Below are 16,613 nucleotides of genomic sequence, written 5' to 3'. Positions count from 1 at the left end.
GCTATAGCCACTGATGGACCTCTGCTCCATATGCTTATCTAATTCCCTCTTGAAGCTGTCCATGCTTGTAGCCACCACCACCTCCTGTGGCAGTGAATTCCATGTGTTAATCACTCTTTGGGTGAAGAAGTACTTCCTTTTATCTGTTCCGACTGCTCAGCAATTTCATTGAGTGCCCACGGGTTCTTGTATTGTGAGAAAGGGAGAAAAGTACTTCTTTCTCAACCTGCTGTATCCCATGCATAATCTTATAAACCTCAATCATGTCACCCCTCAGTTGTTGTTTCTCCAAGCTAAAGAGCCCCAAGCGTTTTAACCTTTCTTCATAGGAAAAGTGTTCCAACCCTTTTATCCTTCTAGTTGCCCTTTTCTGCATTTTTCCCAATGCTATAATATCTTTTTTGAGGTGTGGTGACCAGAACTGAACACAGTACTCCAAATGAGGTCGCACCATCGATTTATATAGGGGCATTACGATAGTGGCTGATTTGTTTTCAATTCCCTTCCTAATAATCCCAAGCATAGCATTGGCCTTTTTCGTTGCAGTCACACACTGTCTAGACATTTTCAGTGAGTTATCTACTACGACTCCAAGATTTCTCTCTTGGTCAGTCTCTGCCAGTTCGGACCCCATCAATGTGTATTTATAGTTAGGATTTCTGGCTCCAATGTGCATCACTTTGCACTTGGCCACATTGAACCCCTTTTGCCACATTGATGCCCATCCTCGACAGATCCCTTTGGAGTGCCTCACAATCCTCCCTGGCTCTCACCACCGTGAACAACTTTGTGTCATCTGCAAATTTAGCTACTTCACGGCTTACTCCCAACTCCAAATCATTAATAAACAAGTTAAAAAGCATTGGACTGAGTATTGATCCCTGTGGTACCCCACTGCTTACTACCCTCCACTGAGAAAATTTCCCATTTATACTCACTCTCTGTTTCCTATTAATTAGCCAGTTTTTGATCCACAAGACGACTTGTCCTTTTATCCCAAGACTATTGAGCTTACATAGGAGCCTTTGATGAGGAAGTTTATCAAAAGCTTTCTGGAAGTCAAGGTAAACAGCATCTACCGGTATTAGGTCCCTCTTGTCCACATGTTTGTTCACTCCCTCAAAAAACACTAACAGGTTAGTGAGACAAGATCTTCCCTTACAGAACCCATGCTGCGTCTGCCTCAATAGTTTTTGTTCATCAGTGTGCCTACTAATTCTTTCCTTAATAACAGATCATCTCTGGACAATTGAGGTTTCCACACGTTCACTCCTGCCCAGATTTGTGACCACCTGAAAGCACTTTTAGTAACCTCTAAGAGGGATCATAATATCTGAATCAGTCTACAGCAGTGAAGACAAAAATGTTCTTTGGCCACCTTCATCAGATACATAAAAAGACTCAAGAAGGCACACAAGCACACAGAATTAATTACAACAGATTAAACATTTACTGTTTATGACTTCAGATGCAACTCACTTAACTTATGAAGAGACATAGTTAAGAAATATAGATGGTATTATTGCACACAATTTCTTTACTGAATTAAACAATCTTGCCTGAATGCTAAGAGCAACTTTAGTATAGTAACTATAGAAATAATACAAGTTGAAACAAAGTAATCAGCCAAACAAACTATCAGTATGGAAAATTAGAAACATTACAGTAAACTTCCTTTCCTGTGATACAATGGACAGGACATATGTTTACACTACAATAGCTTATAAAAGTCCAGAATGAAGGGAGAGGGGGAAATTGGGAATTCTCCCAGCTTAAAGTTTGCAAGTTTCAAATATGTATACAAGAAAAAAGGTATCTATAATTTTGAAACTGTACTCTTCATAGTATATTAGTAGTATATACAACGTACACGGTGAAAGGGAATTCCTTTCATGTCTTCTCTATGATCCCGAGCATAGTCCCACAGATAATAATCAAGGAGAACTGCATTGATTTTTTCACTCATGTTCTCGCCTTTCTTTTTATAAAGGTCCAGTAAGTGATTGCAAATGAGTTCACAACACCAAATAGAACAACCTCGAATTTCCACCTCTTGTCTGTCTCCAGACTGGAACATGTGCCCTGTAGGATGCAGAAGACATGAATGAGATTAATACAAATTAGAGAAGCAGAAATAAGGCTCAAGGGGACTATTATGCTGTATGTACTGCTTATTTTAGACTACCTACACATTGGATTTTAATCAGGGTCCTGTGTTATCTAACACATTTTCAGTGGCTTAATTTGAAAATCAATGGCTACACTGCTAAACTGAAATAGACAAGAAAAGCTACAATTGGGATGTGAAAAGATTAACAAGAGAGTCCAAGCTCAAGAACTCCATCATTCTTTTCTTATAAGATCTGTTTATGTTCATCTTAATCGCAGTGTAGCAAAATACTAAATACATACTTTCCACATATGTTAAATACAGTTCTTGTTACACTACTTAATATCACTTGATCAATACCACTTCTGAGAATTGTCACTAACCATGAATTTAATGAAATTCTGGTGGTATGTATCAGACTTTAAGAAAAGATGGGCATCTCTATATGAATTCAGAGCTACTGTAAGAACCTGAAGTCCATACTAGGAGTTACAATTGTGTTTCATGCCATTTTACAGAGATTAAGAAGAAACAGGTTGCTTACCTGTAACTGGTGATCTTCGAGTGGTCATCTGCGCATTCACACCCATGGGATACAGTGCGCCTGTGCTGAATCGATCGGTATTGTAGCAAGCTCTAACGGATTTTTGCGCCCAGACCTCAGGCATGCGCAGGAACCCCACCACGCATGCCCAGAGGGGTGGGCGCGGATATCCTGCCAGTTCCTTCAAACCGCTGCGAATCAACCGCTATGAAAAAATATAGCCGCTGACAGCAGCGGGGAAGGAGGGCGGGTGGTGTGAATGCACAGATGACCACTCAAAGATCACCAGTTACAGGTAAGCAACCTGTTTATCCTCAACGTGGTCTCTGTGCTTCACACCAATGGGAGATTAGCGAGCAGTGGCCTACCTGGAGGAGGGTGCTGGCAGGTCATTACTGCGAAGCCGAAGATAAGATGTGACGTCCCATGTTGGTACAAGAGTTCTTGCGGACATCCAGGGCGTAGTGCCTTATGAACGTATTAGGCGAAGCCCAGGTAGCAGCCCTGCAGGAAGGCAGTTGAGGCTGCAACAGCACGAGTTGAATGAGCCCTGATAGGGCCAGGCAATGGGTGCTTAGCAATAAGGTAGCAGAGGTGGATGAGACCTACAATCCACCTTGACAAACGCTGAACCATGATGCGAGTTCCCAGCCTTGCTGGGGCATAGGAAACGAACAGATGACAGTCACGTCTCGTTGGACGGGTTCTGTTTAGGTAGAACAGAAGCGCACGCTTCGTATCCAATGTGTGTAACAGCCTCTCCTCTGGGGATGTCGGAGCAGGGAAGAAATCCAGGAGGAAGACCTCTGCCTGTAGGTGAAATTCTGAAACTACCTTTGGCAAGAACGAGATGTCAGGTACAAGGCAGACGCCATCTGGCAAAAATGACAAGTAAGGAGAATCATGTCTGAAGGCCAGTATTTCCCCAACTCGCCTCGCTGAAGTGACAGCCACCAGAAAGGCTGTTTTCCAGGACAGGAGTTTCATGTCGCAAGTTACGAGTGGCTCAAAAGGTTTCCTGGTGAGTTGGTGAAGTACCAGGGGAAGGTCCCAGGGGATGACAGGACTTTTGATGGGAGGATAAAGGTGTAACAGTCCCTTCAAAAAACATTTAGAAAGAGGATGTGAAAACAGTGTGCATCCCTCAACTTCAACATGGTAGGCCGAAAGTGCGGCCAAATAAACCCTTCACGAGGAATGTGACAGTCCCGAGTCAGCAAGAGACAGAAGGAAGTTGAAAACCTTCTCGAGACCCACACAGATGGCTCGAGGGGCATCCTCACCCAAGGAGGAACAAAACTTCCGCCACTTGCAATGATAAGATTTTCGTGTAGTGGACTTTCTGGAATTCAGCAACACATTCGCTATGCGGGAGGAAAAGCTGTTGATACCACTCTCCAGGCTGTCAACTTCAGTCATGGAACATCGTGGTATAGGAGGGGATTCGGTTAGGAACAAGAGGTCCTGCACCGGTGGAAATTGGTGGTAGAACCCCGCTGACAGATCCAGGATGGTTGAGAGCCATGGTTGCCTCGGCCACCACGGGGATATGAGTATACAATCCGCTTTGTCGCTGATGATTTTGTGGACCACTCTCAGAAGCAGAGGCAGCAGGGGGAAGAAGAAGAGACATTCTCTGGACCACGGGTAGAGGAGACTGTCCCCTAAAGACTACGGGTCCCTGCCACCTCGGCTGCAGAACAGAGGACACTTTTTGTTCGCCCTGGTGGTGAAAACATCTATCTGGGGGAACCCCCACTTGCGGAAGAGTGGGAGAAGGTAAGTCGGATTCACTTCCCACTCATGTAAACTGAGACCTGCTCGACTTAGGTGGTGTGCCTGCACATTCATATGCCCCGGGATGTGTGTGGTGACTAGGAAAACGTTGTGGGTGATGCAGAAGTCCCAGACGCCTAGTTAACCGAAGAGTGTATGTTGTCAGGTTAGGTTGACAAATTGGAACTCATCTTGGATTAAGAAAATTTAACATCAAGAGCACCGCACTTTACTTAATGATTGTTTTATACTGTTTCATGATTGTTTTTATGTTGTTTTGTTGTGGCAATTGCCTCTGTTGTTAGCCGCCCTGAGCTTGTTGGGGAGGGCGGGGTATAAATCTAACAAATAAATAAATAACCAGTGGGTGAGCTCGCAGAGACGTTGACAGTGCCCCCCTGTCTGTTTACGTAGCTGAGGGCAGTAGTATTGTCCGTGAGGACTGTGACACACTTTCCCCGGATCAGGGGCAGGAAACTGGTGATAGTGAACCGTATCGCAAGCAGTTCCAGAAAATTGATGTGACGGTTCCGTTTCTGTGTGTCCCATCTGCCTCCGGCGCAAAATCCCATCATGTGAGCACCCCAACCGGAGAGAGAGGCATCTGTTGTCAGGGTGATTTCCAACCAGTCCAATTCAAACTGCTCCGGCACAATTACCAGAGGAATTGGGAAGTGGTAATTGTGCCGGAGTAGTTTGAATTGGACTGGTTGGATCTGTCGACGGTGGAACAGGGGGACTGGGAGGACTATACTGATCTGGTCGATGTCGAGAAGGGTCCTCTGATGGATGATCAGGACGAAGGGAGAGAGACGCTGAGGGTGTCGGCCTCGATCTGCGGGGTGACCGTGATCTATGCGCAAAGTAACGATCCCAATCAGAGTAACCTGCTAGAGTCAACCACGGCATGGATGCAGGTGGATAAGCCCCATAGAGATAACGTAGTTGGCGATGATCCCAGGAAAGAGCAGGAGGTGGTGGGGGCAGGAAGACTCGTGGGGATCTACTCCTAGAGCGGGAACGTCAGGGAGATAGTGTAGCATCTCGTCTCCATGAGCGACCCCTATCAGCCCGATCATCAATATTGAAAGGCCGATCTTCGGCAAACAGACGGGGAGGATGATGTTGAGTGTTTGGAGGGATCTGTTGATGCCGACCTGCATCGATGTCGGTACAAAACTCCGAGATTGCCGATGTCGATGACTGAGCAGAGGGAGAACGATCCGTGCTCAGGGGACGACTGAGGATCTCCACATTATCGATGTCGGAGAAAGGACGCATGTCCGCCAGCGTGTCAAGGTCTAGCTGGTGTATTGGAGAGTCCATCAGCTGGATGGTCAGTATCGGTGGAGCGACTGGAGCCTCCGATGCCAATACTGTCGTCGGAGTGGGGGGCACCTTAGGGGCATAACCCGGTGCAGGACCCGTGCGTTTTTTAGACTTTGATGCCTTTAGGGCCTTAGAGGAACCCTTTTTGGCGGACTTGTGCTCTTTACCAGATTCTTCCTTCTTTTTGACGGGAGTGGACGCCAAAGACTGCGCCATCGGTGCCAGACGCTTCGACGTCAACTCGACGATGTCGGACGAGGACTTCGACGCCGGAGCCGTCAATGTCGATGGTCTCACCGGTACCTCTGGATCCACGACAGAAGCGAGATTTAGCGCCGATTCCAGTAACGCCACTCAGAGATGCGCTGCTCGATTCTTCCTAGTTTGATTGGAAAACTTGGCACAGTGTCGACAGGACTCTGGTCGGTGCGTCTCACCAAGACAAAAAATACAAAGGATGTGGCCATCAGGCGCAGCGAGCTTACTGCCGCATCCCTTACAAAGTTTGAAAAAGCCCCACCTTTTCTCCATAAAACAAACAAGATGGAGAAGAAAAAGAGGTGTGTGTGTGTGTGTGTGGGGAGGCCGAAGGCCAGACTGAGGTAAAACTTCCCCCTCAAAACTAAAGGTTTTTTTTGGTTTTTTTAAGAGAAAAAACTGAAGATGAAGGAAAGATCAAAAACGAAGAAAAATCTGAAGAGAAATCCGAAGAGCCTCTGAGGAAAAATAGCTATCTCACCGACCAAGGAAAGGTGCTTCCAGCGCGGTGGAAAGAAAGGAACTGGCGGGATGTCCACAGCCACCCCTCTGGGCATGCGTGGTGGGGTTCCTGCGCATGCCTGAGGTCTGGGCGGGAAAATCCGTTAGAGCTTGCTACAATACCGATCGATCCAGCACAGGCGCACTGTATCCCATGAATGTGAAGCACAGAGACCACGTCGAAAATCATAACATTTCTTAACAATCCTGTTATCGCTATAAAGTATAGAACACACCCTGAGCTGTCTTGCAGGTGATTGAATACTGGTGTGTGACGGGGGGGGGGGGGATATGGGAAACAAAGATGAGTGGTTGCTCCACAATGAAGAAAGGACCTGGCACTGAGTTACTCCAAAAAATCTACTGCAGCTATCTTTTTCAATTGCTGTTTTTTTTGCTACAGTCCTGATTTGGAGGAGAAGCACAAATCATTTTTGGTGAATTCAGATGTGATGTCAGACTTTGGCTATCACTAAATCAAAGCAACTAATTTAATCACAGGACTCAAAGGTAGGTAGGAACATGCAAGCACTGAACAGGCAATACAATTATTAGAGAGTTCTTGATTATACTGAATAAAGTTTCATACCTTCCTTGAGTTTTTTCATTAGTTCTTCAGAATATTTCATGGCTCCTAGGTGAACAAGAACCTGAGGTATCCTATAATCAGCAAATATAGTCACACTGGAAATGTCACTGAAGCACCCATCGCCTTTTCCCTCCAATACACTCCATGTGTCAGCAACAAGGATTTGTGCCCGTTTGTAAAAAGCCACCTTTTTACCCTGACAGATAAAGAAGGGGGAAACAAAGCAGAATGCTTTCAGGTTAGTTTCAACAAGCTTTAGCTTTAACCTCTGACAGTGGAAACTACTGTTACCAAAAATACTGGGGAAACGGTGGCAGCAGATCTTATTCTCTGCCTAGTGTACCAATTAGTTTTGATCACAGCACCTATGCATTCTTTTACACATTGATTATGCTAACTTTCTTCACCACCCTGAGCTTGCATGTGGGGAAGGCTGTATAAAAGCCTAATTTAATAAATAAATAAATTAAACTACATAGGGTTTTTGGGGAAAAGCCAAGGCGTGTGCACTTAATTGTTTAAAATAATGTCTACAATTCTATACATGTTGTGATTTTTTGTCATTTATTAAAATTATAGATGACATGCCAAATTAGATGTATGCTAAACTGGATTTATTTTAAAGCAACACATTTCTGCAGTGTTTATCAGAACAAAATGCAGTTGAAACTTCAGAGTGAGTGTTTTTTCTTTGCTGCCACTGACACATTTACAACCATCCGAAATACAATGCTTGTGTGCTATATCAAAATCCCAAAAGTAGCACTGCAATGAGTAGCTGTTCCAAGGCTGTCACACCCCACCCCTGCTCTTGCAGAGTGTAAAAAATTGATTTTTGCTATTACTCGTTGCTCCAAAGTAAGGATGAGGATGTGCATTCTTATACCCACCAGAAAGAGCCTACAGATATGCAAGCTGAAGAAACTCACAGAACAGGTTCTTGCTCACTTTTCCCTTACCCTAGCATCTCTACACACTCCAAAACTCTTTTCAGGATTGGGGAACTCTTGTACTAAAAATATTATACAGCAAGAAGGGAATGATGAAGAAGAGCAAGTGGGCAAAATCTCCCCCTTGCTCTGGCACAATAAATTTTCCCTCCTCATTGCAGTTAAACTATTAAGCTATAAGCATTTCTCTACCAGTTATATACTGGCTTGGAAAACTGGCAAAGGGTTACCTGGGCATTCCAGGATCATCTGTGCCTGCAGAATATGGCCTTCCCAATGCTAGTCTTTCTGCATGCCAAATTGGTGCCAGAGAATGTTAACATGTTAATTTTTCTTAACAAAACTCAGAACAAGAGCTGAGGATATGTAAGATGATGTATGTGATGTAGGTAGATTGTGTTTTAAACAATAAAGTGTTCGATAGTTTAAATGTTTGCTTGATTATTAATCGAAATTTACATCCCTACTGAAGCTCCACTGCAGTATTTTGATCATTAAGCCCTGAGCATGCCCAACATATCAGGGATACAGTCCAAAAGAATAATTATGTGGCAACCACATTGTAATCACCGAGGCTTCCTTTAACTTATTATGATTAGAATCAGCAAATTATTTTATTCATAATATTTTTAATGTTTTGGATATGCATTTTAAAGTGGAAAAATCCAATTAATTTTCATCACTTTAATCCCATCTCTCACTCCTTGTTACTGCAAAGCTCTGCCTTGCAACATCTCAGTCTGTTGCTAGGGAAACAGTGTTGACAATGTGAACCAACAATAGCATCCATTTTGTTGTAACTGGTGAAAATTTGATTTGCCTTCAGAATATGCAACTAAAATATGATTCTAGTTCACAGTCCAATTGCATAAAGGTGCATGACCTGATTTTTAACATACAGTTTCTAACTTGCTTTTGAAATCTTTCAATATCTTCTTGTTATACCAGAACAGTTTTTTTGTCAAGAAAATATGTGTTTTCTATTTATTGGAAATGGTTTTATTTTAATTAGAAAGGCAAATTTGATAAAGATTTTTTAAAAAAGGCATGGGAGTAAAAACATTAGTTGTACCACTGAGATGGATTTAACAACTCTGTTTAACTACATATACATATGTGTGTGTGTGTGTGTGTGTGTATAGTGTGTGTATATATCAGCAGCACTAAGTGAACACAAAGTGTAGTAATGGAAAATGCATACTTATTTTTTACAAAATTCTTGGAAGTCTTAAATGGAACCCCAAATATATTAACTCCAAGGACAAATTTGTTTCTTGATAATACAAAACATTCTCTTTAAGCTTTCCTGATTAGTCTCATGTAGTCTTACGTACCCTCAATAAAGGTTGACACACTAAAGGAAGACAGCCTTCAGTTTGCAAGACCTGAACAAGACTGTTAAAGATAGGATGTTTTGGAAGTCATAAATTCATAGGGTCACCATAAATTGGAAGCAACGTGATGGCACATTTTATATAAAATCTGCGGTCAAGTTGCTTCCAATTTATGGTGAACCTATGAAGTTGTAGTGGTTAAGAGCGGCAGACTCTAATCTGGAGAACTCAGTCTGATTCCCCACTCCTCCACATGCAGCTGCTGGGTGACTTTGGTCAGTCACAGTTCTCTCAGCTGTTCTCTCAAGAGCACTTCTCTCAGAGCTCTCTCAGCCCCACCTACCTTACAGGGTGCATGTTGTGGGGAGATGAAGGGAAGGAGATTGTAAGCCGCTCTTAGACTCTGAGTGAAGGGCAGGATATAAATCCAATTCTTCTTCAAAAAGTGCACACTGTTGTACAACTGTTTCTCTGTTTGAAATTTCTGAAATATCCCAGCAGCTTTGTCTCCTGAGTTCTTTAAAGATTTTATATCTCTACTTGGAAATGGTTCCAGCTTTGTGGAAATCCGTTTTCACCTAAGAAAATCTGATGATGACTCCTAGGAACTTTTAACATTTTATCAGCCTTGCTGGCTAATGATATAAGCACATCTGTGCAATATGTGAAATATAACAGAAAAGAATGATGTACAATCAAGGATCTATAAAAACGTCATTGGAAACAGCAAATGCAACTTAACATGCAGAGAACTGTCAGTGCTGCAGTGATGTAAGCTCACCCTCACTCTTCCTGATACAGGCTTGTTTTTATTAATCAACCTCTGAAGTCCTGAAATACTGCAATCCAAAATTTAACAATAAAAAACTACATTCTGCAATTATAATAAATTATTCAAATTAGTCACAAGAGTGTATGTGTACCACCATGAGAATCTTGAACTATCATGACAAGTCTCAAGTTCAAAATTTCAAGAATGACAGAGAGTATTATTGATGAAATGTTGCATGTTTAGTGAGTGTTTACCATTTTCCATAGGTCTTACATAAGATTTTTTACTCATAAATGCAAGCATCATGCCAAAACAATGTTGAGAACTTTATAGTTTGGCATCATGTTCAAATTGACAAAATGCTAGGAAAAAATGGAACCAGAATCTATGGTTTGAAGTGGCTTTGCAAATCATGGTTTATGTTAATGATGGCTTGGTGTAATGTTCGAATTCATGGCCCATTTTAGAACTGTTGCTCTATTTCCTGAAGCCACTACACAGAGACATGGTGCTGAGAAGACAGAAAACAAATGCAGGGAAGTAGCTCCCAGCCATGGTTTGCCTGACTTTTTGAAAACTTTGCTCTAGGTTCTTGTGGAGATTCTCTGGGTTGCCCACTCCTGCCAGATGTGCATCCCAAAACTCTCAACCCACCTGTAATTCCCTCAGGCCTCAAGTGTCTCATATCCTTTTTCTTCTTCACATCTCCCAGGAACAGCTTAACAAAACAGTAAGGGAGAGGCCTTTTAGGCCCTAACTTTATTTATTGCCAGCATTTACTATTTACTTACCTGAAATGTAGCCTCATCCCTAAATGATGGGAAATTTTCCACAATGAGTTGTAGTAATTTTTTAGCACTTTTTCCACTTTGCTTAACACATGTGAGGAAAGAGCCTCCAAATTTCTCCAGAAGAACTGTCCCGGTCTCATGTAGCACATGATGCCTTTCCTCAAGCAAAGGCATGGGGACATCGGTGTCTGAGCGAAACACATGCCTCACCTGCTCCAATGTCATAGTAGTGTAATACGAAGCGCTAGTAATGGGTATTCCTTCAGAAAGTAAAATTAAATTAAAAAAACATAATAAGAACAGTCATACTGGATCAGACCAAAGGCTTTTCAAATCCAGCATTTTGTTCACACAGTGGCCAACCAGCAGGATAACTTCAACACCTGTGGCTTCATAGCAATGGATACAAAGAGGCATAATGCAATAATATACAAGATCATATTAACATAAGAAGAGCCCTGCTGCATCAGACCGGTTGTCCAAATAGACCAGCATCCCATTTCACACAGCAGCCAACCAATTGCCCTTGAGAGCAAATAGGGCATTAGATGCCAAGGCCTTCCCTTTCTGCTGCTTCCCAGCACTGGTATTCAGACATTTGCTGCCTCTGGATATGGAGGCTCTCTTCAGTCACCATAACTAGTAGCCAATGCTCCCCCCCCCCAATAAATCTGTCTAATGTCCTTTAAAAGCTCATGGCCATCCCTCCACTGGCAGTGAAATCCAGAGTTTAATTACTCACAGGGGTCATTTCGTAGAAAAAGAGCTAGGGGGACTCATTAGCATAACTCATTAGCATATGCCACACCCCCTGACATCACCGGAAGTGTGTCTTCCCCACAGCTGGCGGCGACCTCCAGCGGGCACCAGCAGGGAGCTCCAGGCCCTGCCCTCCTGCACCTCACCCGGGGGGATGGCGTCCCCCCGCGTCCCCTCCCAAATGACCCCTGATTACTCAGTGAGTAAAGTATTTCCTTTTGTCTGTTCCCAAAACTATTTCCCAAAAAGACCTGTTCCCTTATCCCATGACAGCTGAACTTACTCTGGAATCTATGATGAGGTACCTTACAAAAGCTGGGGCTATGGGGATGGGCCCCTGAACCCAGATGCCTTCCACTGTTCTTTGTATGAAGATCTTTGTGGCCTCAGGACTAGGGAGAGGAAGGTACTAAACCCATGCTGCATCCCTTGTCTCCCGAAATGGGACTCTCCACAGCCTAGCAGAGAGAGCCTGGGCATGTCTGTCTTGGCCTTTTGCTGATTCTCCTTTTAAAGGAATCACTAGAACCCCTTAAAAACCATTGGGTGTGTGCCATCTGGACTTGGAGACTTGTTCATTCTCAGTTTGCCTAGCAGTTCTAAACATCACCTCTCGTCACCTGAATTTCACTCAGTTCTTTAGAACCCTTCCTGAAAACACAACAGCTCTGGTACGGGTAATGACCAAATCAGCTCATGCCTGCCAACAAAAATACTGCTTACATTTGGAGGGGTGGGGTAGAAGGAGATGCCACCTTCAAGAAGTGGGGATACTACAAGCGTTATCCTCCTTGCTAAGCCACTTCCACAGTTTCTCTAAGCTCTACTGCTCCCCAAACCCTCTGCCATACTGGCTCTCCCTCAGCTTCTCCACTTGGACCCCTCCTATTGGATGGAATTCCATGTGCAGACTGTATACCAAACATCAGATATCAGGAACAAACAATGAAAATGTTGCCGCCCCTGTGAGCATAACTTGCTGGCAAGGCAAAAGAATTCATACCAAGGATGTTGCAGTTATCAGGTTGTGACCACCATTTTAATATATATGCTGATGTTTTAAAAATGTAATTTTTATTGTATTAATGAAATACGTATTGTATAAATGAAATGCTGTTTAACTCATGCAAAACAGCTACATGCACTAAGAGAAATCCCATTCAGGTCTATTCAATGGGGCTTACTCCAGGGAAGTATTCTTAGGACTGCATTGTTACTTAAGGAGCTAGGGACTTTTGTATTGTGGTGGTATACTAAGCACACTCAGCTGCTTGGCACATGAAGGTCTGCAGGGTGAATTCTTTTGCCTTGCCAGCATAAACAGGCATAACATATCCTACAAGATTTTGGATCACATAGATGCAAGCAACCTACCTGGGGCTACAAACTGAATAACAAGGCAAAGGTGAGGACTGAAACCCAAACTCTAAACCTACTCCCCATGTGTTCTCTGCCTTTAGCTTAAAGGAAAATGATCTAGAGATTCCAAATTATTTAAGAACAAGGTACAATATTGAAAACAGACAGTACCTGCAACAGGGGCCAGCCGCTCAGCCCAGCTGCCTTCAGGCTTTGGTTTCCACTGGAGGGGCCTACTGACAACAACCCCTTTTTGTTATTGTTTTCCAGTACCCTGGCCCCAAAGCAGTGGTAAGACTCTGCACAGTATACATTCAGTACAGTGATGGCATAATCTAAACCGACACTTGAAGATGACTGATGTTAAGAACACAATCCACATAATAAATTTTATAATTATTAGGCATTACATAGGTTGCATTCTAGGCTTTTTGGATTTAGTTTGGGACTGACATAGCTGTAAACAACTTGAATGATGCTAACTTAGCAAAATATTACTTTGCATTCAGGAATTCTTACCTAAATCTAAATAACTGTCTTACTGACTCTTATTTAATTTTTAAAATTAGGAACTAACCTTCATCAAGTGCTCGGTTGACAGCAGCACAAAGAGACCAGTAACCACTGTACATTTTGCCTTTATATTTCACCAGGCATTTATGATCTTCACACTCAGACCAAAATGAGAAATTGAGTGTATCTACAAGGAAAACCCAGTTCACTGCATCTTCACTCACTACTTGAGGATTCAGTTCATGAGAAGACTTCCATCCAGCAACACTGAAGTCCTTTTCCAAGACTTTATCAAACAACATCTCTGCAACTTTCCGCCCACCATCTTCTTTCACGTATACGTCTTGGCTGTTCTCCATTATAAACTTGGCAGAATCTTTAGGGTTCAGGAATGCTTCCATGTTCATCCTTTTAATCCTGAGTAAAAAAAATAAGTCTTCACTAGAGATGTGGAGACCAAGGGTGGTGGGGAACCCTGGAAAGATTCAGACACACACCCCTCCTTCAGCATTTTTGTAAATTTTGGGGAACACTGAAAAAAAATCCTATGATTTTTTTTTCTTTTTGAAAGAGTTAAATGCTTTCTAATATAAGTATTTATTCATTCAAAGTGTGTAGTGCATATTTTTATAAGACAATCTATAGAACCGGAAAATGATTACATATACACATACTTTCAAGGATGTCTAATTAGAGACAATTTTGTCAAAATTAATGATTTCATGTGCATGGTAACATGAAACAGGGGTTTCAATGTTATGACACTTAACTAAATATCCAAATATGTTGGTAGCCCTTTTGTAACTATATCAGATGATTTCTGCCCGGACAATATGCTCTGTTGTTTAAATATTTTTCAATTTTTATTTTTTTTCTTCCAAGACAACAAAAACTGACACACATGCCAAAGTAACATAGGATACAGCAGTTTGCAACTTTCTCTAGCTAGTGTTAGGTATATTTACAAATTCACTTATTAAAAGCAAAGCGTTTATACTTCTAAATTCTATAAAAATGCCAAAGAGTAATTCTAAGTTAAAGTTCACACAGTTTATGCTGTTAAAGCAGGAAACCAAGTTAAGGTTTGATAGGAAAATAAGTAATGTATATATTTCAAATTTTCCGCATAAAACATTCAGAAATCCCCCCCCCATAGCGTCAAAATTTCTCTAATTTTATATCTTTATTTTTCTGTATAAATAGAACATGTAAGTATTACACCAGCCCAAACATAATAAAACTTACACAATGCCCAGAAACACAAAAAATATATTTCAGTGATTCACCATTACAATTAATGTATCCTTCCCATCATTTTAATTTTTATTGTATGAGGATTCGTGTGCATGCACATGAAAGCTCATACCTTGACTAAACCTTTGTTGGTCTTAAAGGTGCCACTGGACTCTAAATTTGTTCTATTGCTTCAGACCAACACGGCTGACCAACTGGATCTAGTTAAGTGCACTAATCCCTGGCATGGACAGTCAACAGCAACAAATTAGTTTTCCAGAAAAGTTGCAATCAGTTGCTCAGAGAGGTGTTACCACTCCCCACAGATGGGCTTGACTGACTGTGCTGGTGTTCAAAACTACCACCTTTTGGAGACTCTACCTTTCCCGCTAATCTCCCTCAGAACAGAGTGAATGCCGCCTTAACAGTTTTGCCTTAATCATACTTAGAGAGAACTGAGCCATTTATCTCTTGATTTGTGGGAGCTCATTTTGACAACAAAAGGTAGGGGACTCATTTCTAGATCCGTTAACAGGTGGTGCTTTGGGAGGAGACTGAACAGGATCTCGAGTCACTCTGGCATCGATCTACACACTTCACAGTGTAGGGACGACACCTTTATGGCAGAGAAGGATGGAATCGGAGAGATCATAAAGCAGGCAAGGTATCCCACTACATAACAGGCTCCATTGTATCCTATTTTTAGAGAACTGATCAGAGATGGATATTATAAGTTAGCCAAATAGCAGCCAGGACTCAATAAAAGAACCCACGGCCCTTAGTTTGCAAGACCTATGCAAGGCTGTTCATGATAGGATGTTTTAGAGGTCACTAATTCATAGGGTCGCTGTAAAAACAAACGCGCATGCGCGCGTCCATACACACACACACACACACTGAGCAGCCACACACACACACACGGGGAGAGAGAGAGCGAGCGCGAGCGAGCGCGCGCAGCCAGGAATAGAAAGCGATAGATTCCTTTGCTTCCCGAAGTCCGACAAACGTCACCAAATTTAGGGGCTGTATTTCAAATTCACGCAGTACTACTCAGCCACATTCCACACTATAGTGCTGTGCATGCCAGAGGCGTTGTGATGCTGCACCAGTCCGTATTTAGTTAATTACTGACAAGGTTTCCTTGTGACGCTGGACAGCACAGAAAATGAAGTCAAAAGCTCCGTTCTCCCCTTTCTCAATCCACGTGGGCAGTCGAGGCCTGCTTATCAGTTCTCTTATGCCTCGAGAAAATGTGCGCCTCGATTTCTGCTATATCGCGCTACACCTTAGTTCCTTAATCAACAAATATACAGCTTCTACAAGGGATCAACTCTCTTACCTTCGTAGATATCGGACTATATTAACGCGGCCTCTCAATGAGCACCCGATTACAGAACACGCTACCAACAAGCGAAGCGACTCCCCGCCCTTTCCACCTTCACCTAACCATCGCGCCTTCGTTCACCAATCAGGATTAGCCATATTTGCATAAGTGAGTCCGTGACTCGGAAGACGAACATTAACTGGAGGCCGCCTCGAGATCGAGGTATCGCACATTTTTCTTTCTTGTACTTAAGAAGTAAAACGCATCTCTTCTTACCCAATATTGCAAGACTTTTTTTTGGACAAGAGGTTCTAATGCCAAACGCAATTTTCTTAAAGCGGCATCTTTGCGATTGAAACTGTTGCTCTTGCAATAAGGACTGCCCCTTCCTGCAATAGCGTACTCAAGAATGAATGCCAAGAGGGTGAAGACTGATCGTTCATACTATTTTTTTTACTCTCCCTGAAACGG

At 42.6% G+C, this 16,613-nt stretch overlaps 1 protein-coding gene across 1 annotated transcript; it reads right to left on the bottom strand.

The window, feature by feature from the left end:
* Window positions 1-1,562: 1,562 nt before the first annotated feature.
* Window positions 1,563-16,220, bottom strand: LOC107117199 (chromosome unknown open reading frame, human C9orf64). Its single transcript, XM_015419274.1, has 5 exons — window positions 16,158-16,220; window positions 13,650-14,002; window positions 10,955-11,214; window positions 7,108-7,303; window positions 1,563-2,082 (listed from the first exon to the last, which is right to left on the bottom strand). Exons 2-5 carry the CDS (start codon window positions 13,990-13,992, stop codon window positions 1,850-1,852), a joined length of 1,032 nt encoding a protein of 343 aa, XP_015274760.1. The 5' UTR covers window positions 13,993-14,002; window positions 16,158-16,220; the 3' UTR covers window positions 1,563-1,849.
* Between the last annotated feature and the right edge of the window lie 393 nt (window positions 16,221-16,613).

Source organism: Gekko japonicus, unplaced genomic scaffold (assembly GCF_001447785.1).
Source record: "Gekko japonicus isolate JY-2015 unplaced genomic scaffold, Gekko_japonicus_V1.1 scaffold133, whole genome shotgun sequence".
Classification (NCBI taxonomy): Eukaryota; Metazoa; Chordata; class Lepidosauria; order Squamata; family Gekkonidae; genus Gekko; species Gekko japonicus.
Note: the sequence above shows the minus strand (reverse complement) of the source record. Positions and strands in the feature narration are given on the sequence as shown.